Source organism: Anas acuta, chromosome 11 (genome assembly GCF_963932015.1).
Source record: "Anas acuta chromosome 11, bAnaAcu1.1, whole genome shotgun sequence".
NCBI lineage: Eukaryota > Metazoa > Chordata > Aves > Anseriformes > Anatidae > Anas > Anas acuta.
The window spans coordinates 22,201,339-22,225,435 of NC_088989.1; the positions used below are offsets into that span (position 1 = coordinate 22,201,339).

At 41.8% G+C, this 24,097-nt stretch overlaps 1 protein-coding gene across 3 annotated transcripts in view; it reads right to left on the bottom strand.

The window, feature by feature from the left end:
- The window catches only part of IL17RD (interleukin 17 receptor D), a 93,320-nt gene that overhangs the window by 36,004 nt on the left and 33,219 nt on the right, over positions 1 to 24,097 (bottom strand). The window contains exon 1 of one of the 3 annotated variants that reach the window (XM_068695104.1): positions 11,016 to 11,227. The exons of 1 other annotated variant lie outside the window; for it this stretch is intronic. In XM_068695104.1, the coding sequence (XP_068551205.1) occupies positions 11,016 to 11,132 (117 nt within the window). In that variant the 5' untranslated portion in view covers positions 11,133 to 11,227. Of the gene's footprint in view, positions 1 to 11,015; positions 11,228 to 24,097 lie in introns of those variants that run through there. One more of the 3 variants, XM_068695102.1, reaches the window with a different exon arrangement.

Genomic DNA, 24,097 nt, shown 5'->3' on the forward strand with positions numbered 1-24,097 from the left:
ACTAACATCTTGCTTGTGAGAAATTCACCATTAAAAAAAAAAATCACATAAAAATATTTTCAAAATCTTCTTTAATTTATACTTCATATATTGAGCACATATGAAACTTCTAACCTCAAACTCCTTCAGTGGGCTACTTTTGTTAAAAGGTACCTAAATTTGCAGACCTGTGGGGTGGGAATTTTAGAAGTATCCAAACAGTTGCGAGGAGCACCGACCTCAACACCAGATTAGCTCAGGTCCTGGCTCCTCTGCACAATCCCTGCTGTTGTTCAGCACCTCCGAGCATACACTCTGCACAGCTGCCTGGGGATCTCACTTCACCCAGGGGACTGAAGTGACCCAAATAGTGACAAGAAAATAAAAAGACAAAGAAGCAGGGATACTTTCAAACCAAATGGTCTGAACCGCGTGATTTACAATGCAGCTCACAAACAGGTGCCTGAGCCCAGGTGGGGAGGGAAGGGCAAATGCCAAAGCAGGAGTGTCCTGGTTTCAGTTAGAACAAAATTAATTTTTCTTCCTAGTAGCTGGTTGAATGCTGTGTTTTGGCTTAGGATGAGAAGAGTGCTGATAACACCCCGATGCTTTAATTGTTGCAGAGCAGTGCTTATACCAAGCCAAGGACATCTCAGCCTTTTGCTCTGTCCTGCCAACAGGCAGGCTGGGGGTGCAGTAAGAGCTGGGAGGGGACAGACCCAGGACAGGTGACCCAAACTAGCCAAAGGGGTATTCCATCCCATCTGACGTCATGCTAAACAATATATAGGGGTGGCTAGCCGGGGGAAGGGGCCAGACTGCTCGGGGTTAGGCTGGGCATCGGTCAGCGAGTGGTGAGCAATTGCATTGTGCATCACTTGTTTGTACATATTATTATTACTTTCCTATTATCACCATTGTATTATTATTGTTATTATTGTTATTATTATTTTGTTATTATTATTTTCCTGTCTTATTAAACTGTCTTTATCTCAACTTACGGGCTTCACTTTCCATTTCTCTCCCCCGTCCCAGAGAGGGAGGGGGGAGGGTGAGCGAACGGCTGTGTGGTGTTTAGCTGCCGGCCGGGTTAAACCACGACAAGAAGGAAGCAGATGGGAGCGAAAATTTCTGACCAGCTTCACTGTGAGTCAATATAATGTGTAACTACACCCCGAGCCACAGAAGATAACAGATCCTATTGAAAGTTAATAGGAGTTAGGGCACTCCATTCTTTTTCAAAACCCCACTCCAAGCTTCTAAGGACCTGTACATGCTTACAGAGTCAACCTGAATTCACCCATTCGTACCCCATATCTTTAAGACTTGGAGGAGAAGTTCAGCTCAAGATTGAAAACTTTACTAAAAAGCTCTGTGATTCAGCCAGGCCTCCTGTCCCCACCATATTTAAGGCTTATCCAGACAGAGCAGTCTTTATGCTCAGGGCAAACGGCACAATTTGCTGGTTCCAACTTCCATCCTTGTTTTGTTTCCACTGCTTCTAATTAGAGACAAGCCCAGACACAGTTAACATCAGTCCCTGTAGAAATCTGAGGAACATGAAGCAGTGCACGCAGGCCTTAACAAGGGCTTTCAGACAAGACACAGGACAACACCTGAGCAGCACGGGCAAGAGCTGGCCTTTGTTGTCTGGGTAGCTGCATCTAAAGTTCCTCTGGCTTTTAAAATAAAATCTCCCCCTCCAGGCCTGTTCGATAAACTAAGATGTAAATTTCCAGTGCAGTAACCACTCTACGAGAGCACATGGTACAGGGTGTATGGTATAGGGTGTTCCAGGACACAGCTGCACAACACAGGGATGGAAGGCAGCATCAAGAAACCCCAAGCAGCAGAAATCACCCTGTCAGCAGCACGATACCACCAGTGCTGCTCTCCTGCTTCTGCTACCCAGCTCAGGTGCCTTGGTGTGGTGCTGCTGCTGCAGCACACCCCATGCCAAGGAGATGCGCCTGAAAAGTCTCCACATGGAAAGACCCGGTGGAAATGAACAGCACTCTAACTCATGTCCTGCTCTAGGAAGAGCCCCGTGTACACAGAAGCATCCCAACAAGAGGCTTGTTTTGGGAGTTCACTGAGCATCCAGCCTCTGCACTAAAGCCACCTACAGCTGTTTATAGAGCATGAAGCCACTCAAGGTACAACAGACAAACACACACCAAAATGAAGTCAAAGATTTTAACAAAAGCAAAACAAACAGAACAGAAATAAACACGCACAAAGCAACCAGACTTCCATCTTTAAAAGAAAAGCTGAACAGAGTGCTGCTTCCACAGGTCAATGAAAAATAAGTTCAGACCTGCATATAGTTTGTTTAAATTGTTGTAGAAAATAAAAATATAATAGGATATAATAGACATGTGACTATTAAAACTCTCTAAAGTTGTATTTTTTATGCTTTCTGAATGCAGGCCAATCACACCTGGAATACACATGTTTAACTGAGCAGCTTATAGCTTCTAGTTTTAACCATTTAGAAGATCTACTGTTTGGACCTAAATGTTCTCTGATTATGCATTCCTACTAGCTCAACTAAATTTGGGCATAGATCTAATCTGCCAAACTAAAAAGTCATTTTTAACCTGTAAAATTAAAATTAGAGAAAAAGGACTTGTACAAGTCAGGTTACTCCTTGGAACTTTAGGCGCAAACTGATGAAACCAAACTTCACTATGGATATCATCTACAAAAAAAAAAAAAAAAAAAAAAAAGACTCCTAATTTAATGTATCCCAAAGTTTTACCCTCCGGAGTCTTTTTATCTTAGAATTCTACAAGTTTAAAGAAAAATATTAGAAATATACATAAGTATTGTCTACATTATAAGTATAAAACTCAAAAGAAGTTTATTTGTTTATTTTATAAAGGCAGGGTGCATTTTTAAGTGAAAACAAGTTTGCAGTTCCCATGTCTTGGTTAAGTCTAAAATCCTCCATTCAAAAATACAAAGCAAAATTAATTACAAAACAGTTTGAGTGAAAATTATTTTTGCAAAGAGTTCTTAGAAAGGATCACCTTGAACGTGTTTGATGCTGGGGAGATGCCATAACTTTTCTTAACACAAAAGCAGTCATCAGCAGAGCACAACCAGATGTTAAGTTTTCTTTTCTTAGTTTCTGTAAACCTCTGTGACCTCCCTCAAATTGAAAAAGGGAATAGCATTTTTAAAGCCACAGAAGCTATCATTAGTGAAGCATTCTAAATATTTTAATTAATTCATAGCCAGCCAACCAGGAATTTTCCCACAGCCGTATACAAAAAAAAGTCAGAGAAGTCATTGATTGCATGGTTGGATTTGAATGTAGTCAGAAGTAAGATCAGAAATATCTAGTTCCTCCCACTGATATAAGAGTGAAGAAGACAGGGAAGGTCAGAAATTAAAATCCAAGTTTGCCCACCAACCATGAGGAAAATCTGGCATTGCCATATTAGAGCAAGTGTAAAAATAACTATCACACAATTTTGTGAAGAAAAAGAATCATACATAGACAGAAATTAATTATTTATAAACCTTAAAAGAGAACATGTAGTCCCACGTAGAACTGCATGCTTATCTCCTCTACATAGCAGACTCAAAACTTAGTTTGATGTTGTCCAGTTCTTAATGTAATTGTCACAGTTCAAAGCAATTTATGACCTCATGCACAGATTGAGTTGGAGCCCTTTGAACTCTGCATGCTCCTCATTTGTCCCTTACAGTTTCTGTCAATCACAGACAGAAGCTTGTTCTTTCATTGTTAGGCCATAAACAAAGGTTACAGAAAACTGAACACATTTCAACAGCACTTCTCTGGAGATGTTACAATGGCCTCTACAACACTCCGTGCCCTGTACAAGACCTGTTAAGGAAAAGGCAGGGGCCAGGTGTGGACTCAAAGACCGCTGGCTTGCAGAGGTCATGCTGCCAGCCAGAAGGTACATCTGTCACCACAGAGGCCATCGTTTCCCAGCCACCTCTATACTGTCCAAGCACCAAGTGGTTCAACTTGGATTCAGAACAGACACAACTCTAGTTCTGTTGGAGTAACCGGAGCACACATTTCTGAGTTTAAGCTTTCAGGTCTGCAGAAGGAGATAATGATACTTGATCTAGCACAAAATCTCCTCACATAAAGCTACCCCTCACATTTTTCTGAACATGTTAAAAGAAGCAGAATGAGCGATATGACCTAAAACTAGATTTAATGTCTTGCTGAATAACAGCCCAAGACCAGAGCCACAAGAACAAGAAAAATAAAGGATGCTCATGTACCTACAGCTTTTACATTTACATTATATAGTTCGCTATGACATATATTCCATATAGTCAGTATCTACTTACACACTACTGACGAATTTTCATAGAATCATAGAATATCCTGAGTTGGAAGGGACCCTTAAGGATCATCAAGTCCAACTCTTGACACCGCACAGGTCTACCCAAAAGTTCAGACCATGTGACTAAGTGCACAGTCCAATCTCTTCTTAAATTCAGTCAGGCTCGGTGCAGTGACCACTTCCCTGGGGAGCCTGTTCCACTGTTTTGACACTTTATTGAAAGTTTTGCTCACTTGTCTTGCAGACACTATCAAAGAGTGCTTACCTGCTGCATGAAAAACACATTTTTCATCCTGTGTGCCCTAGAAATTCGTGGCCCTCTCCCAAGATGTCCTGGTAGCTACACACAGTCAAAGTTTCCTGCCAGTGAAACAAACAAGCAAAAAGCATCTAGAAGAAAAGAATCCCTGCCCTGTTCTGCATCGTGCACAACTGCAGGTTGATGCTTAAACTTGTAGTCCTTAGTTCACCTCCACACAAGCCTTTCAGAAGATTTTTCTAGCCACAATTCCAGTCTTAATTATTCACAGCATGCTGTGAAAAGGATTTCATACTTAATGTTTTTTAACCTGGTTATTAAAGGAGCGCATCTAGTGTCACTGCTGGTAACTCAGGTTGAAGAAGGAACAGAGAAGTTTATGTGCTGGATGTCTGTGGCAGGAGCAGACAACTACTTTTCTGAGACAGTAGAGGGAATCCATCCACCTTGATGTTCACCTTCAAAAAGGGCAGGGGGGAGGGGGTTGTTTTGTTTTATTTTTTCCTGGTTTTAGAGAAATCTCTGAAGTGTATTCTTAGAGTATCTACTTGATCTGATCTATCCATGTTTTAGAACTTATTCCAGAATTACCAGATGTGTCTCATCTTGTTCTGTTTCTACCCTGACAGTCTCTTCTGGTGCTCTTTCCAGCTCTGCTATCTCCAACTCTGCTGTTTGGAAGTCTGAAGACTGCACTTGGGCAGGGCTGAAGACTTAGTCGAGCTCTGCACAAGCATGTGACAGTTAACTGCGGGACTGCCAGCTGCTGTCACTTGCCTGGTCATAAACATCTCACATTTAATGATCCTCCTTCTAGAGGAGTTTATGACTCACTTCCAGAAATTGCACCTGTTTTGTATAAACCAGTACAAGAATTTGATAAAGGGTAGCAACTATGGAATATCCTCACCAATCCACCGAGATCACCAATACTTCAATACTTTTCCTTTTTTTTTTTTTTTTTTTTTAATAAATAGATCCAATGTCTTAGTTCTCGAATGTACAATTTACTAAGCAATATAAGTTCAAGCATGTAAAAATACACACTTATAACTTGGCTGGCAGACTTTGGTTAATCAAATCCATAATATATTGTTTTTGTTAAACAGATATTGCAGTAAAACTACAGAAATGAGTCTATCCTTTACTGGCGTTAAGACAGTACTCTCCTAATTGAAGCATATATTTGATTGATGTCTCTTGGGGAAAAACTTGTAGAAGCTTTGGGTGTCAACATGAGTTGACTGCTCCTGAGGAGAGCTGGAAAAGACAAATAGCTAGACAAGACAAAAGTTGTACAATGCCTCACATGTAAGCGAATAAAATCTTTTTTTATTTTCAAGTTTGCACTTAAGTTCTGATCTTTAAAAAGGGTCTCAAATTATCCTAACCTAAAATAAAGCACATAATATGTACTGACCTAGCCATAGCTCCTTCTTTTCAGTTATTTTATGGAAGAAGTGCAAGCTACAGTATATTTCATGATTAATACAGGAAGAAGGATATAACCTCCATGAATTTGATATGATTTTATATGCAAAGCATTTATGGATAATGTTTACTTTCATACATAAAAACAACACATGGTATAAAAACAGCAGCATAAACTTAAAGTTTCAGAAAAAAAGTACACTCATTATGTCCATAGCAATATAACAAATCGTTTTAAAAAATAAGGATATATAATTATTATAAATTAAAAATGGTATTCCAGCTTAATGGTTCTCTAGTAATGCTTTACGTTCCTGTTATCTTGCTGGCTTCCAAACAACATACTAAATGTATGGGTAAAATTCAGCCTTAGAGTAGAATGAAGCAGGCAAACTCACATCAAAACTCTGTTTCATCATCTTTAGACAGATCTGTTGGAAAAGACAGCTGGTCCTTATTAAACAGCCTTTAAACGTTGCAGTTTTAATTAAGTAACATCCATCTTACATTAACGTTAACAAATAATTAACCAAAGAAAAGCTAGTACTGTCTAATCACAACTGCTTAACATCTTTTCAGCAGTGGGCTAAGAAGTATTAATCTATTGATGAACTTGTTCCTAAATAACTGCCTCGAGATTTTAAATTAACAAGTCTGCTATGGTAGTTACTGTGCTTCTACTTACTCAAAAGCAGATTGGGGGGTGAGGGAGTAAGTCAAGGAGTGGAGTTTGACATCTAAAATAAAAGACATGGTCTCAAGAGGAAATGAGTCAAATCTGTAACAGTCCTAAGAGACTTCAACTACAGAAATCTTGTTGGGTCAACAGCTTATTAATTAGCATCATATTCTCATTTCCCAACACCAACACACAAGGAAATGTGTTTTTGTTGTTAATGCTGAGGGTTAATGTCAATGACATAAGCATGCTTAAGTTTCCATAATTTTGTTTAACTTAAATAGGAAAGACTGTTATTAACACTTTCTGACACTAGAGTAAAAATGGCGAACTGTAAAAATCTGCTAACATTACCTGATTAATGACATTCAAATAAAAAAAAAAAAAGTTTGAAGCCAAGTTTTAAGCTAAACAAAAGTAATACAGATGTTTACCTGCATGACCGACCATGCTTGCAAAACTCTGCGCTCAACATGTTGAGTTATATCTAATGAGAGAAACGTACTAAGCTTGAAGTGATACATCTAATGAATTCTAAAATGCCATTGCATCGTTCTATATGCCAGTGGAGAGGGAAAAAAAGATCTGAAAAATTATTTTAGAACACTTCTAGAAGGTAGAAGAGGGTGGATGGCGGGGGGGGAAGGTGCTTTTGGTTTCTTTCATTTGTTTCTCGCTTCTCTAGCTTGTTAGTAATAGGCAATAAATCTTACTATCTCCCTATGCTGAGTCAGGAGCCTGCGTCTCTCCATGTTGCCCAGGCTAACGCTGCAGTGGCTATTCACAGGTGCAATCCCACTACTGACCAGCGCAGTTTTGACCCGCTCCGTTTCCAACCTGGGCCAGTTCACCCCTCCTCAGGCAACCTGGTGAGCGCTGGGGAGCAGTCTTTAGTGAACTGATCTGGCATGGGCTTCCCACAGGCAGCAGCTCCTCAAGAACTGCTCCAGATATGAGTCTGGGGTCCATCCCTCAGGAGCAAACTGCTCCAACCTGGGTCCCCCACGGGCAGCAGCTCCTGCCAGGTCACCTGCTCCTGTGTGGGCTCCTCTCCATGGGCTACAGGTCCGGCCCAGAATCTGCTCTGGTTGAGGTCTTCCACAGGCCGCAGCCTTGTTCTGTGGAGGTCTACCTGCTCCACCATGGTACTCCACGGGCTGCAGGGGACAGCCTGCTTCACCATGGTCCCCACCACAGGCCACAGGGGACTTCTGCTCCCGCCTGGAGCACCTCTCCCCCTCCTTCTTCACTGAAAATTTTCATTTGAAAATTTTAAATACACTGAAAGAGAAAAGTCTTATTTCTTATTATTTTCCAGCAGTTAAAGAATCAAAGTGAGGAAATTAAACTCTCAAGTTATTTCTTATTTTACAAGGCATTCTTCCTCTCAAATAAAGTTCCCAATGCATATATTTAGCTGGAAAAATTGTTTGGGTATGACTTAGGTCTGTGCTTAGAAAAACCCTAGCTGTAGAGAAGAACGTTTGTGTGATGGGCATAAGCCTAAAGAAGCAGAGGGGCAGATAGAGCTCCTGGTGGTGGAATGATACGAAGCGGGCATCTTCAGAGTCCCTGCTATGAAACAGGAGGATATAGAAAGCTCCTTACATAAGAAACATAGATGATGACACAGGAAGCATTTGAGGAGAGAATGCAGGGGAACAGAGAGCCCCCAGTGCGTCTGATAAACTTTACTTAGTAGAGCAAAGAAAGTTACAGCTCTCTGCTAACCAGAGGTGGGTGGAAAAAGAGGTTTGCTAAAATGCTATGTTTATTTTCTCATCATACAGTCTCATTAATTTTAAGCTTTATACCGAACATAGTTCAGTGCGAGGATCTTCAGAGAAATTAAACATATGAAAAAAGTTACTAATGTGTGTACTCCCATTAGAATCTACAAAACAACTTGAGAGTAAAGTTGCTCATGTGTTTAACACCGAATAAATGAATGTGAAATATATTCAAATCAACATCAGAGACCAATTCTGACTTCCCTCACATCTTTTTTATAGAATGAAAAAAAAAAAAATCAGAGCATACTTCTCCAGAATAGCTCCCCATGTGGACACACTTTTTCTAGATTAAAAGAGGCCCTCCCCTGGTTTATTTTTTCCTGGATAAAGGTATGCATATGATGTGGTAAGACCATCCATATGGAAAGCTACTTTGCAATACAATTCTACTCTCTGAAATAATGTTAAGTGTAGGAATACATTAAAATTACTGTTAAACATCAATGAAAGAAATCCTATACTTAGCAAAGTCAATCCACACTCTAAAATCCTGGATCCACTGAAATCCCTTCTAATTGTTAGTAGCATTCTTTAAGTTACTCATTCTAATATTAGCCGAATTACTGCTTGCAAAACCCATACCAAAGTATTGCTAGAGAAAGCAATAAATACAGGCATGTGTTTTGCAACGTAAGTTGTAAAAATATTAAATGCCTTTAATTTTGAGAACATTAACTATTAAGAATAATTTCAGGAGCTATGAATCAAAATATCAAATACTTCCTCCTCCTGAGATCTCATCAAGTCAAGCTTTTACTGCCACACCATATTGAGGAAAATTAAAACTATATGCCACAGAGTGAGAAGAAAATGAGAATTACTTGTGTAAATGCACCGTGATGGAACTAAACGCAGATTTTTGAAAAACAATACTCAAAAAATAAAACAGATTAAGCAGGGGTGAGAAGTACATCACATAGTCACAGCTTTAACACAGGAAACTATCCAACACATGTATTTAAGTGCAGATACAGTCAGCTATCCAATTTTATTTTTTGTTAAAGAATTACTAAAAATCAACCAATTTTTTTTTAGGTAATGTATGCCACTGAGAATTACCTCAATTCAATTGCTTCATTTAATACATGCCAGATGTTTTCATGGCATGTATTTCTCTACATAAAACGTTAAGATTTATTCATGTCCTTAACACACATTAATTAGACACTACTTACAAATAACCTGCAATAAGAATATCTGTTTCAATAGGATACAATTACTTCAGGGCTTGTGTCCTTTCAATCAGTCAGTGTCCCTGCAGTGTTTAGTGTGGCAGAGGGGAAGTGGCCTGTGGTTAAACAGAGGAAATACCAAGGAATTTTAATAGAGCAAATAGTCTCTTTACTTCCTGCAGGGTACTACTTCAAAGGCAGCCCTACTCCAGAGCAGACAATGTGTTAGAGGGGCCATCAGTCACTCACTAGCATGTCAATTCTACTCACAACTTACATGCAGATAAATACAAAGATAAATACCACCTAACTGACACAATGGGTACTATCCTGCAGTCATTATTCTAATAAATGCTTCCCTGGTAGGCAATCCTAAGCAAAACTGGCATTACAAAAATCAAGGCTGTGAAACTCTAACCGATCAGACAAGATATCTATCTGATCAGTTGTCTAGGGAAGTCTGAGCTTCCTAGTTCAGATATATGTAACAGAAAAATGTTAAACAGAAAATTGTTACATTTGTTCTAAGTGAGCAAAGCAAAGCTTTTTCACGGGAATTTGAAAAAAAAGTTTCTACTAATCTAAAAGATTTATATTGACAGGATTCTGGTGCATTCAGAAACACACAACTACAGTAATTACGTAAGCAAAAATTAACCCAGCACGTTTCTACAAGTGTCAAAGTGAACTACAGGAGTGCTGTGACTTAACAGGTAGCAAGAGAACACACAACAAGTCAATGTGAAGCAGGACAGGAAGGTACAGAGCAAGAGCAGGCCCTGCGCCCCAGCAGCGCATCCTGCCTCCCCCTGGGGATCGCACAAGGGGTGCACCGAGCCCAAATGTTGTATTTGGGATCTTCAGTTAAAAAGAGCCGGTAGGGGAGTCCAGCCTTCAACAGATCCATCCGGCACAAAGGTTTAAACCTGAAGCTTTATCAGAAGTCTGTTGTTCACCGCTTTTTACAAGTTTTTTCAACCCTCTCGCCTCCCTCCGCTGCCCCCTGCAGACTCCCGGACTGCGTCGCGGTCCGGATCGCGCAGGATGTGACCCGAAGCCAGGGAAACCACGGCTGACACCCCAAAAAAACGGCAAAGCCCCTAAGCCTCTGGCGTCCCCGCATCGTCGCACACTGACCGCGTTTGTACCCGCACAGCACCGAACAGCACACCTCGCTCAGACACAGCAAAGAGAAAGGAAACGCAGCCCAGAGCCTGACAGTAGGGCACGGCAGCGCCGGGAACAAAAGGCGAAGCCCACAACCCACCCTTCACCCCCTTCCCCTATCGCTCCCCACACGCCCGCTCCCGGCCCCAAAGAGCCCGGGGACCTCCTGCTCTCCTCTCCCGTGCCCCCGGCCCCTCTCACCCGCCCTCCGCAAGCGTCTCCCGCCGAGCCCCTCCTGCCGCCGGGCCCCGGGGCAGCCCCCGCCAGGCCGGCGAGGAGCGCCGTGAGGAGGGCGCCGAGCCGCGGCCCGAGGGCCATGCTACCTGCCGCCACCGCGCGGGCACCGCAGGGAGCGGCCGCGGGCGTGCGCGATGTGGGCCCGGCCCTGCACGGCTCTGCCCTGCTCGGCCCTACCGGGGGGCTCCTCCTCGCCGGGGCCGGCCCGGCCCTGCCCGCGGCGAAAGGGGCTGCTCCCGCTCCGCCCCGTCGTGAGGGAGCTAGAGGCAGCTCGCGGCTGCTTGTGGGGTGGTTTTTTTTTTTTTTTTTTTTTCCCTGAAAGAAAGAATCCCTGACGGAATGTTCTTCGTGAAGGCACAGCGGGATGGACTGGGACCTTGGCTACGTTAGGGTCACAGACAGCAAAAACTGTTGGGGACCTGTAACAGGGAAGGAGTAACGCGTAACGTGTAAAATATAAAGCAGACACACTAGGGGAATCAACGGTGATAACTTCAGTTGTGGAAAACACAATAAAAAGTGGATGTATTCCAGCTTTTCCAATTTGAATCCCCATTGTTAATTTTGTCATTGCACACTTTCACCCAAACACTTTCCTTTACAAGAGAATAAACCATATAAATTTCAGTCGCAGGCTGCTCTGACACATGTATGAATTACATCAATTCAATTCCTTGCCTAAACTTCTCACGTCATGTAAGAGACGCAGAAGCCCAAGGCTCCAACAAAGCACTGACTCGCCCTGCATTCAGCTTGCAGGACTGCAGGGGCTCACTAGGTAGGCCTGCTCAGATGAATCCCAGTTTCAGTTCTTGATCAGGTAGCACAGGGTCTTGTCATACATCATTACTTTACTCATCTCAACTCCAATTAGTTTTGAAAACTTTACATTCTAGTACGTCCTGTTGCTATGATTAATATTGGACAAAACCTCACCTTTGAAAACAAGCCTGTGGGCTCTGGATGGCCACAGCCCTTCGTTATGTCAGCAGCAGAAAAGATTCCTGCCATTAAACGTGCTTTAGCACAGATTAGAGATTAGGCCATAGTCCCTTGGAGGCTCTGGAAGGAAACAATGCTTACTTTTGATCTGAATTACTCAGTAATTATTTTATGTACTATACTTCTATCGAGGTAGTCCTGCTTGACCAAACATGCCTGAAAATTCTATAAACTTTTTTTTTTTTTCCCCCAATCAAGTCAGTCCATATAACAACTGTAAATAACTTTAGTCCTTCTGTGCTTTAATGCATTACAAAGGACATACGTACAGCAACACAATAGCATGGCTAAAGAAAGGAAGATGAGCACAATTTATTTACAGGACCATAACATCTCCACTGCCCATAACCACCTATGACAAACAATGACTGTTGAACGCATACATCTCCCTGACCTGCAAACAAGTCCCCTTTTAAGCTATGGGGAAATTTGTCTGGCATTTTCTGTTAACAGAGTTCTAGACTGCTGGAGAAGCTGGAAACTGTAGAAGGAACATTAACGTTAGCTGTGCTATCAATGCAATAGCCCACAATGCAAACAAAGTGCAAACAAAGATACAGGATGAATAATGGTGTTTCCTAGGTAGCAGAATAACCCAAGAACTTGCAGCTGCCACTGATTACTCTGGCAGTAGACTGAGCAGAAAAAAAATAAAAAATAAAAAAATCAGTCATATTTACTAAGGGCTTGAACTTATTAGCACAAAACAAAAACATCATCTGACAAAATAAGCCTCAGTGCCCCCTTCCCAATTGTCCTGGTTTCAGGCCCCCCGCCCGGGCCCGGCGGGGCCGAGCCGAAGGCAGCTGGGGCTGTGGCGGTGAGGGAGGGAAGGAGGGAAGGATTTTTATTTTTCTTTTTTCCCCGAGCAGTCCGGCCCCCTCCCCCCGGCTAGCCACCCCTATATATTGTTTAGCATGACGTCAGATGGTATGGAATACCCCTTTGGCTAGTTTGGGTCACCTGTCCTGGGTCTGTCCCCTCCCAGCTCTTACTGCACCCCCAGCCTGCCCGTTGGCAGGACAGAGCAAAAGGCTGAGATGTCCTTGGCTTAGTATAAGCACTGCTCTGCAACAATTAAAGCATCGGGGTGTTATCAGCACTCTTCTCATCCTAAGCCAAAACACAGCATTCCACCAGCTACTAGGAAGAAAATTAATTCTGTGCTAACTGAAACCAGGACACCAATATCTCATCTTAAACTAATAACAAAAAGATGCATCTGAAAAACATTTATCCCAATACCGCCACAACGGACAACCTACTAACATGAATGAAGTGACTGCACACAGAAGTATTTTATTGCTTTGTGCGCATTTAAAATAATTTCCACTGAAATCTTTTGTAGAAACAGATAGAGGAGATGTGGGAATCAAATGACAGCAGTTAAAAACTTTTACTTAAGACTCTCTAAAATGCTGCAAGCTAATGTAAGGGCAAAAGTGGCTGTGGGGAATGCTTTTCTGTAGGCTCTTTTGTCCTTTTTACAACAGTCTCTTGTTTCAAAATAGTATAGAGTACATATGAATTGGAGAATGTCTGTAAGTCACGGTTATCAATATCATGCATTCTACAGCTGGTTTTGGTTGCCACTCTACCTTCTTGCTTAAAGCTAAGAACTTTTTTTTTCCTCCTTTCTCAGCAGCTGTTCCCAGACAGAAGGGACAGTGAGAACTCAGCAGTTCCTAGAAATACATGAAAATTCAAGTAAAAAGTTCTACTGTACAGTTATGAAATCCCTACCAAACATTTCTATCACTCAACAAAAAAGTCCTTCTTAGATTGGGAAGAGGTCTGGCTCCATCCATATTTTGTATTTCTAGCACTGAAATCTCTCTCCCTGCGGAGACTGAACTTGACTGCAAAAGGAGTTAGGAAAATTGCTCAGTTTTAGGCCAGGAAGTTTTAGGCTATCATGCTTGTAGACACATCCACCGGTGTCAGACAGCCATGACTATTGCAATATCACATCTCTTTTAGATAAACGCAGCCTGCTGCTAGAAAACGAGGATGAACTAACATGAACTGAGCAGACAGTACGCTAAAAAATCAGCAGCATCTCAGAAACTTCTCAGAAGCCTGGAATCACAAAGTATCATTTCACTGTCCATAAAAGCACAAATAAGATCCTGAAACAGAAAACCTGTAACACAAGGATCTTTTGGAACTTAATTTGACAGCTACCAGAAAGCAGAAAAACAGACCTTTTGGGAATAACCACTTACATAAAACTGTCCTACTAACATGGGGGTGGTTCACCTATAGAAAGAACGTCTGGCATGAAAAGGAGGAAGAAAGATCTTCCAGTAACAAATCTTAAGAGCAAATGTCAAAAGAAAGCATGAAATTGATGCAGACACTCTCAGCAAGAGCATGAACATTCCCACCATTGTCAGGAATCCTGAAAACTGTACTCTGATAGCATCTTCAATATTGTAACATGACATAGTTTCAAAAGATCTGGCTAAACTTAAGTGAAAGATTATCAACTATAGGACAGTGACCCTAGGCCATAAAATTGAAATTTAGTTTTCTTTTTCTTCTGAAATTTATTGTCTTTTTCAAGGCAACTTTTAAATCACTGGGCCTTGAGAGATGTGTCAATATTAATTCAAAAAATGAATTCTGAAAGGAAGATCTGTGTTACTGTTCCCATTCTATAGATGGGGAAACAAGCATAGTTGTAAACATGCCCGCTTTAACATCTTGCACACATGCTCAAGGCTAAACCAATAATTAGATTTGGAGACGCTGCCTCCCCCCTCCCTCCCCCTCCCTCCCCCTTCCCTCCCCCCCTAGGAAAAGACCCCTAGGGTTAATGTTTTTTGTTTTTAATTTGCCTTTTTTCTATAGACACACTATAGACCTTACTTCCTAATGTCATCCAGGCATATTAATGCTGGGTGCTTAAAATAGCAGGGGCCACAGAGGCCAGATCCAGCCTCCAGAACAGTTCCATCCAACTGCCTGCTTATGTCTTGGGAATGCCAAGAAGAGCACAGCATGCCATCCTGGCAGCCAATGGCCTCCTGCTGGGTCTGAGCATTTATTGGCACTTCTAGATTAGCTGCTGCTGTGTCCATATGGGACTTGAAAGTGGAATTAGATGCATGAATTCTGCTATATTTGCTCTGACACTGGCAGCCACCACCTCTCTATCCAGATGTTTTGCAACAAGACCTGAAAATTAGCATCCAGTCCTTAATGCTAAATAATCTAGACTTTAGAGAATCCCTCATATGGTGCAGGCAGACACATTTCTCTCCTGCTCACTTTTTACATCACACACTCATTCTTGAGCTTTCTTCTTAAAAACCTCAAATCTACCTTCCGGTATTTGGAGGTGTTCGGAGGCTTGCAGAGTTCAGAGAGTAAGGAGTGAATGGTCTTGTGACCTTTCTGGGTAATAATGGCTTCTACAGGAAATTGCATTTAATGACCATGGAAGTTTTTCCAGTCCAACATTCCCAAAGGCTCAAGTTAACATCAGATGTAAGAATAGAAAGACTGAAAAGGAACTGACTGAAATAAAACAGTTACTATATAAAAATGCCTTCTGATCACTCTTGAAACAATTATTTATCACTGATTCATGAATGCAAATCTTCATAAAATATTACCATTTCCCAGGCCTCACAGTTCCATGTAGAGTATACAGGCCAACTTGCTCTGCTGGAAGAAAGTGTCTGCAGGCTAATGTGAACCTGTTTCTGTTTACTTTTGCGTCTGTTTATTCATATGAACAAAGGACAGAACTAAGTTCTCTGTTTATCATGTTCAGCTTACTGACATGCCACCAAAATCACTCCTCCCTGCTCTAAAAGCAAGCTGAACTGACTCTATGGCCATCTGATCTTTGCTGAGAAAACAGGGAGCAGAGCAGGACTGCATCTTTCAGCAGCAGTCTTGTGTTACACTGGATTAGTTGTTACATGAAACTGCACTTTTAGAGAAAAGTAGATTTGTGATGCAAAGAAAATTAAAAATTGCATGGAAGAGTGATTTTTAAACAAAAAATTCTGTTGAACTTGAAACATTTCAATCCAACTGTATTCCTAAAGTCATGTAGGTTTTATTCTTTAGCAACATTTGAATCATTATTAATGCTTCATTTTAAAATGATATTTCACTGCAATATAAGCATTTCATCTCAATCAACTATTAAAAAAGCAAATCAAGGCTCTCCCAGAGGCATCTGAATACACTCTGGAAATGTTATTTAAGTGTTATATATGGAGTGGTAATTCATGTCGAGAAAATGGTTGATATTAATAAAGAAGGGGGAGATTTGAGAGTGTGGCCATGGGGGTTGGAAAGCCCATGGTTGAGATAACATTAGACTCTAAACGATGAGAGCATCAGGAATATAAAAGAGTTTAGAGGGAACAAAGAAGGGTGATTCAGGAGACTCCATGCAGTCTGGGGTTTCTTGTTCTCCAGCCCTTAAGGCATGGAAGTTTCTGGGTGTTTCCTGTTGCTGTTATATTCAAAGTTGTTTGACCAATGAAAAGTTGTTTTGAAAAGAACTGCTGTGGAGAGAAGGGAGCCTGACCTCAAGATAAAAAAAAGGCAATAAGATATAATGAAGTTATGTCATGTCAGCAATAAAGAAGCAGAAAGAAGGAATGAAAAGGAACAGGCTAGCAGAATGGAGACCAGGACGGGAACAGGCACATTGATCGCCTGATGAAGATCGGTTCGGCCAGACTCAGCAAACCATTCAAAGAAGCTCCTAGAGAAAGTCGCTGAAAATAGGCACACTGGAGCTGGAGAGAAGCTCAAGCTGAGAGAAGTGGACCCGTGCACACAACTGCCCCTCGCTGGTAAGCAGTTGTGCATTATGGGGAATCCTATGTCCTTACTGTTATAAACAAAGTCTCAATTCAATCTGAATGTAGTAATATTTATAAAAGAAATAATTATAAAAGGTATAAAAGGCAATTAAACAGCGCTGGGTGTGCGAGGAGTCTACGCTCCACCAATATGCACACACGAACATCAAACATTCTAAATATACAGAACATTGCTTTTGCATACTAAACCTGAATATGCCTATACATACGTACAATCAGGAAAGGTAACAAACAATCCTTTAAGTTCCATGACTTAACAGTCTCCATTTTCCATTCCTTTTGAACAATATGTCTCGCTTCAAGTTGTCAAGCAACTTGGTCTTTGGGCCTTATGTATCCCGTTCTTTTCAGATCAAAGAAAAGCATATTCATCTTTTTTAAGGCCAACAAGGCCTGGGTCAAAAGGCACGTTCAGGTCAACAGGGGGCGTAACAGCAAAAGCCTTCGATGGCAGTAGCAGCAGAGGGGCCCATGGCATAGCAGTCGGATCAGTAAACGAGCCCACAGCTCCCTCACTGTCTGACAAACCACACGTCTGACTGTGATCCCACATGGCACTTTAAGGCTTCAGTGACTGCTAGCCAGGTGCCGAGCAATCCCACTGCAACCTTGTTGTTTTTAGCTGCAGAGTCCCACACCTTGACCTCAGTTTGGTCCCATGTTTCAGGATCATAAACTGTCTGATTGTTAATAAGGAGAATAAACTGTAAGGTTACCAGGACAGTCTTTGTTCCTAAGGACGTATGATTCCCCATAATGCGCAACTGCTTACCAGCAAGGGGCAGTTGTGTGCACAGGTCCGCTTTTCTCAGATTGAGCTTCTCTCCAGCTCCAGTATGCCTATTTCCAGAAACTTTCTGTACGAGCTTCTCTGAGCAGTTTGCTGAGTTTGGCCGAACTGATCTTCATGAGGCTATCAATGTGCCTGTTCCTGTCCTGGTCTCCATTCTGCCAGCGTGTTCCTCTTCACTTCTTTTTCCTGCTTCTTTATTGATGACATAACTTCATGGTGTTGCCTTTTTTTTTATTTATCTTGAGGTCAGGCTCCCCTCTTATACCCTTCTCTCCACAGCAGTTCTTCTCAAAACAACTTTTCATTGGTCAAACAACTTTGAATATAACAGCAACAGTAAACACCCAGAAACTTCCATGCCTTAATGGCTGGAGAACAAGAAACCAGCTGGAGAACAAGAAACCCCAGACTGCATGGAGTCTCCTGAATCACCCTTCTTTGTTCCCTCTAAACTCTTTTACATTCATGATGGCCTCATCGTTAAGAGCCTAATGTTATCTCAACCACGGGGCTTTCCAACCCCCATGGCCACATTCCCAAATCTCCCCCTTCTTTATTAATATCAACCATTTTCTCAACACAAATTACCACTCCGTATATAACATTCTTTTATAAATATTACTAAATTCAGATTGAGTTGAGACTTCATTTATAACAAAAGTAACACAAGGGTTTCTCAGTTTTACTTTTAATTTCAACCTCTTCTTAGTACAGCACAATGCCTTCCATCCAGACATCTTGTCATTTTCTTTCTTCAGGGATATAGGGGGCTGCGCAGGGGGGAGCTGATTTAACAGCCTATCCTGAAATTCATCTATCTATAGCATCCTGTGGCAATGTCTGTGAAATTAATCCTAGCACACTAAGGGACCCCTGACTGAGCATAACCTGCCTTAAACCCTTTCCCATTTGACCCAGAGAGAGCAATTTGTTTGAGCACTTCAGGATGACATCATTCACTATTTGAGGCCAAAAGCTACGTGTAATTAAAGCTAAAGAAAATGTTTTGAAGATTCTTATAATTAAAACAGAGATACTAGTAACAGATACCATTACAGACAATAGGAGTATGTCCAGAAGAATTCTGAAGTCTGTTGTGTAACCATTATGGAAGATGATTGGAAAGCACTTTGTTAACAGCACCTCATTCTGCTTGCGCTAAGGGAAATATATAAACAAAAGAAAATATGAAGGCTGGAAGCATATGGAAACTGTAGTCTGTTTATATGACAGATACATAACAATATTCCAGAGAAAAAATTAGAACGCTTTATGGAAGGTTTACAAGAGAATCTATACAGTAATTTTACAAAACTGTACTTAAGAAGAGGAAGGGCCCTGTTAGGAATAGCAATTATTGCTGACAGCCCTACTTTTCAAACTACTCAAGGTCCTTGATACTTACAGTCTGGCATGCTGTTGTAAAACAACAACTTGAAGCAGTCCGATATCAAGATTGAGTCAGTTGCTAAATTCTAGAAAGAGTAAGAAAAATATTCAGATAATAAGAGACTGGTCAAACACAATGAACAACATTTGTTAATGCTTGTCCAGAAAGTTAAAGCATGTTGATAGCAAGTTACAACAATTATTTGTTATTATTTGCTTACAGTTTGTTATTTTTTTATAGTTTGTATTTTTATAGTTTGTTATAGTATTTTTATAGTTTGTTATTTGTTATTATTTGCTTATAGTTAGACGGTAATAATAAAAATACCTGACAACACCATTCCAACTAAACTGTAAGTTGTGATGGATCTTACTGTCCAGCACCATATCTTCACAGAAGAAACAGGGAAGATCAGCTCAACTCTCATTTAAGCAAGAATGACTACAAGATTTTCTATGTGACCTACCTGAGTCTCATTAAAATATCTAGCCAGGTAACTGCATTTTAAGAGTGATGTTTGTTATAAATGAAGTCTCAACTCAATCTGAATTTAGTTATATTTATAAAGAATATTGATAAAAGGTATAAAAGCTATAAAAGGTATAAAAGGCAAGTAAACAGCACTGGGTGTGCAGGGAGTCTACGCTCCACCAACACGCACACACGTGATTAAGGAGACATAGGGGAGGCAAGGACAATAGACATTGGGGAGGCAAGGACAATCCCCAGATAAGGAAGCGGCAGACAGACAGAGAAACAGATGTAAGGACTATAAATCTCAAAACAGAATATTAGAATTCATAATAAAGATACAACAAACAAGAATCAGCAAAAGCCAGCTCTTGCAATTAAGAAACGTGCCAACTCAGCAGATTCCTGACCAAAGGTGAAAAGTACACTGTGAGGAAGACTCGGGGTCTTCCTCCCAAAGACCCCTGCCCACGTCCCGAAGACCCCTGCCCGCAATTCTTGGGAGGCTCTATGCAAGCGCAAGGTGCCAAAAAGCTAATTAGCATGAGAAACGAGGGAAGGTGGGGATAGGTGATGAATATGTATAGACGCCTGTAGAATATTAATAGATTGATTGTATAAATTCAAGATTGTTTTCCGCTTTGGTTATGCACAATAGGTGGAGAGATCCCCCGTGCATCCAGCACTGCAATAAAGAATATACCACTTAATGAAATTTCAGCTTCAATCTTTGAATCACATGAACATCAAACATTCTAAATATACATAACATTGCTTTATATACTAAACCAAGTACACCTATACATACGTACAATCAGGAAAGGTAACAAACAATCCTTTAAGTTCCATGACTTAACAGTCTCCATTTTCCATTCCTTTTGAACAATATGTCTTGCTTTAAGTTGTCAAGCAACTCGGTCTTCAGGCCTTATATATCCCGTTCTTCACAGATCAAACCTGGTTGCCTTTTATTTTTATCTTGAGGGCAGGCTCCCCTCTTATACCCTTCTCTCCACAGCAGATCGAACCTGATGTCTGTTCTGCTAGCCTGTTCCTCTTCACTTCTTTTTCCTGCTTCTTTATTGATGACATAACTTCATGGTGTTGCCTTTTTTTTATTTATCTTGAGGTCAGGCTCCCCTCTTATACCCTTCTCTCCACAGCAGTTCTTCTCAAAACAACTTTTCATTGGTCAAACAACTTTGAATATAACAGCAACAGTAAACACCCAGAAACTTCCATGCCTTAATGGCTGGAGAACAAGAAACCAGCTGGAGAACAAGAAACCCCAGACTGCATGGAGTCTCCTGAATCACCCTTCTTTGTTCCCTCTAAACTCTTTTACATTCATGATGGCCTCATCGTTAAGAGCCTAATGTTATCTCAACCACGGGGCTTTCCAACCCCCATGGCCACATTCCCAAATCTCCCCCTTCTTTATTAATATCAACCATTTTCTCAACACGAATTACCACGCCATATATAACATAAATGTGGGCTTTCACAGCTAACTGGTAATTTAAGACTGTTTCAAACTAGCCAGCTTTTTGGCTGGAAGTTTTTCACTGTCCTTGTAAATCGATCAACTCATTACAGGGTCAAATTGTGCAGAAGGAGGGGGAGGAGGCACTCCAGGCATCGGAGCCGAAGCCCCCCTGCGGCCTCTGGAGAGGCCCCTGGTGGAGCAGGCTGCCCCCTCTGGCCCCCTGGCCTTCCCTGATACATGGGAAACTGACCAAACACCACAGCAAAACTTCTAGACTGTTACTTAGATTATGCTTACATCCTCTTTCCCTGCTCATTCAACTTCAAACAACTGTGTCAAACATTACATAGCAAACCTTCAACACTTCCAGTAACCCTTTTTAACACTTAATTTCACCAAAGGTTCAGTCATTGGCCAACTTAATTCTATACCTTTCTCCCTCCAGGATGCTGAAACAACATATCAGTATACCATATTTAATCCCATTTTCCTTTTCTCATCTTTCTTCCACTCCGGATATTCCTACCTGAAGTGGCCAGCCTGGCCACACTTAAAACATCCCATCAAAGCCTGTCCCTGCTAGGATTCAGGCTGCAACACAGGCAGCCTTCCTTGCCTGCTATTCCTTCATTTCTCTTCCTCTCCTTTCCATCCTGGCCCTGACTCCCCTTGAAGATTTTTTTCCTCTTTCTCCAACCCTTTGCCTCACTACCTGCTGCACTGTCAATATCGTGAGTTTTGCTCTCTGCTTTTCCTTCTCATCTCCCCTCCTGATGCACACCTTCAGGGCCTCCCGCAGGAGAGCCCCTCAGTGACTGTTCACTACATCCCCCCACCTTCTGAAGCATTTTCTGCCCTGCCGGTATTACCCCTGATCCTGGAGGATGAGCTCTTTCCCATTTTTGTATAGCAGCTCTCCTCCTGATCATTCCCATTTCTTTCCCTATAAACAACATACATGTACTTATAGACATAATTCCCTTTCCCAAGAGTATAAATTAGGTAGTAGGAACTGGTCTAATAGTTCAGCTAGCCAGATGGGGTCCTCAGTTAAAGACTTCATCTCCTCTTAAAACTCCTAACCTCTCTGCTGGTAAGGGGGGGGGGGGGGAGGGGTAGTTCACCTAAGAGGATACACAGTTAAGTGTTAGTAGTGTTAGTGACTCACAGAAAGCTGACTTCACAATCAGTAAGATTGTAAAGTAGGTATGTTTATTCAGTGCTGGGCGGCATGGGGGTAGTCCCACCAAAGTCATGCGTGCCTAACGCAGCAACTTGCCGTTGTTATATGCAGTAAAGAGCTACATATGCATGAAGTTTCCCAACACGCCTATACATATGCATAACCTGTCCCCGCTTAGTATTAAAATTAGCTCCAATAAGTCATTTCCATAAACTCCTCCGCTCTGCGCTTGCTCAGTGCCTTGTGGTAGTGGGCATTGAGGGTCATGGGGATGAAGTAAGATGTCTTCATCAGGGTTGAACTTACACCTCATCTCTTTACGCATGCTCTCTGAGGCTTTGGTCACAATCTGGGCCATAAGGTTGGTTTGATCTGGTTCTCGGGTCTGAGGGCTCCTGTTATCTTGAGGCCTGTATGTTTAACATTCTTTATCTTGTCCCTTTGTAAGCAGTCCTCCTTATCTCTGACCCCTTGTTTAAAGTCTGAACCATGAGGGGCTCCTGTTATCTGGAGGCCTAAGCGCAGCACAGGTGCAGTACATAGCACCTATTCATTCTTAAGCAATCGCTCTCTAATTTCTAATGGGCTCTCATTGTGAAAACGTTGGTCCTCCTCTTGTACACCAGCTACATGCGTTGAGGCCCTGCTTCAAGGACATGGTCAAGCATCGCTCATTTGAGGGAAGTAGAGAGTAATTTCTTTCCTCTGCACTTCCACATAGCCTTTATTTGTTTTGTTTGTTTTCCTCCCTTTTTTCCCTTTCCCCCTCTTCTTTTTTTTTTTCCCTTTAGTTAAATTGTTTAGTTAATAATAATCTTTCCTTAATTATTATTATTATTTCCCCTTTAATTAAATTATTATTATCTCAACCCATGAATTGTTCTTTACTTTACTTCTTCCCCTCCTCATCTAAGGAGGGGGAGTGAGAGAGTGGTTGTGGTGTTTAGCTGCCTAGCATGGTAAAACCATCACAACTGCCAAGCACTTCACCGTGCAAGGGGTACCGCACACCTGAGTTTACCAGATTCACTGGTGTACTGCCAAGCAGCACTTCCCTGTGCAAGGGCTTACTGTACACCAAATTTCCCGAGACTCTTCCTTTTTCTCCCTTATCTCACACTTCGTCGGTCGCTGGCTACGCCCCTCACGGAGCTACAGAACTGCAGATCAGGACTGCACACTCCCTTCGTGCAGAAGTACATCTCAATCACACATCACACAGAGTCTCACCCGACCCCCAAGGCAATGCTTAGTATTTCTTACCTTGGTCTGTGCACAGAGTTACCAGATCAGTTCTTAAACCTGGAGTGCCTACCTTCTTCCTCTAGCCACTACTTCACGGATCCTGCCTCTTTAATCAGTCTTGGACCCTCTGTCAGCTCTCCACAGATCCACCACCATCGATGCCCAGGACCACTGAAATCAGCAGGGCATGCCTTTCTGCTGCTGCAGCGGTGGGGCTCCCTGGTAGGTGACCGGATCCCGGACAAGCCTCCAAATTGTGAGAAACACTCCACAGCCAATAACTTAGGCTCAGGCGAGGATCTCAGTGAAGTAGTAATTTATTCTCGATTGCAATCGCAGGCGCACCACAAGCAGGAGAGTGTGCCTACTAGTTCCAAAACACAGTTTATATACCTTTTGATGACAGGACCCTCTCCTGTTTCCCCACTGAGTGGGTAATCCAGGTTCACAATCTATCTGATGCTTCACAGACAATGCATGGCCTTCAGTTGCGGGCCTGTTAAATTTCAAATTTCTTTTGACTATTTTTACTGTTTGAAGTGGTAATGTTTCTTCACTTACCTGACTTGACACCGTGATTTTCACCTAATTGTTCTAAGGAGTCTGGTTGTCTGCATTGTACA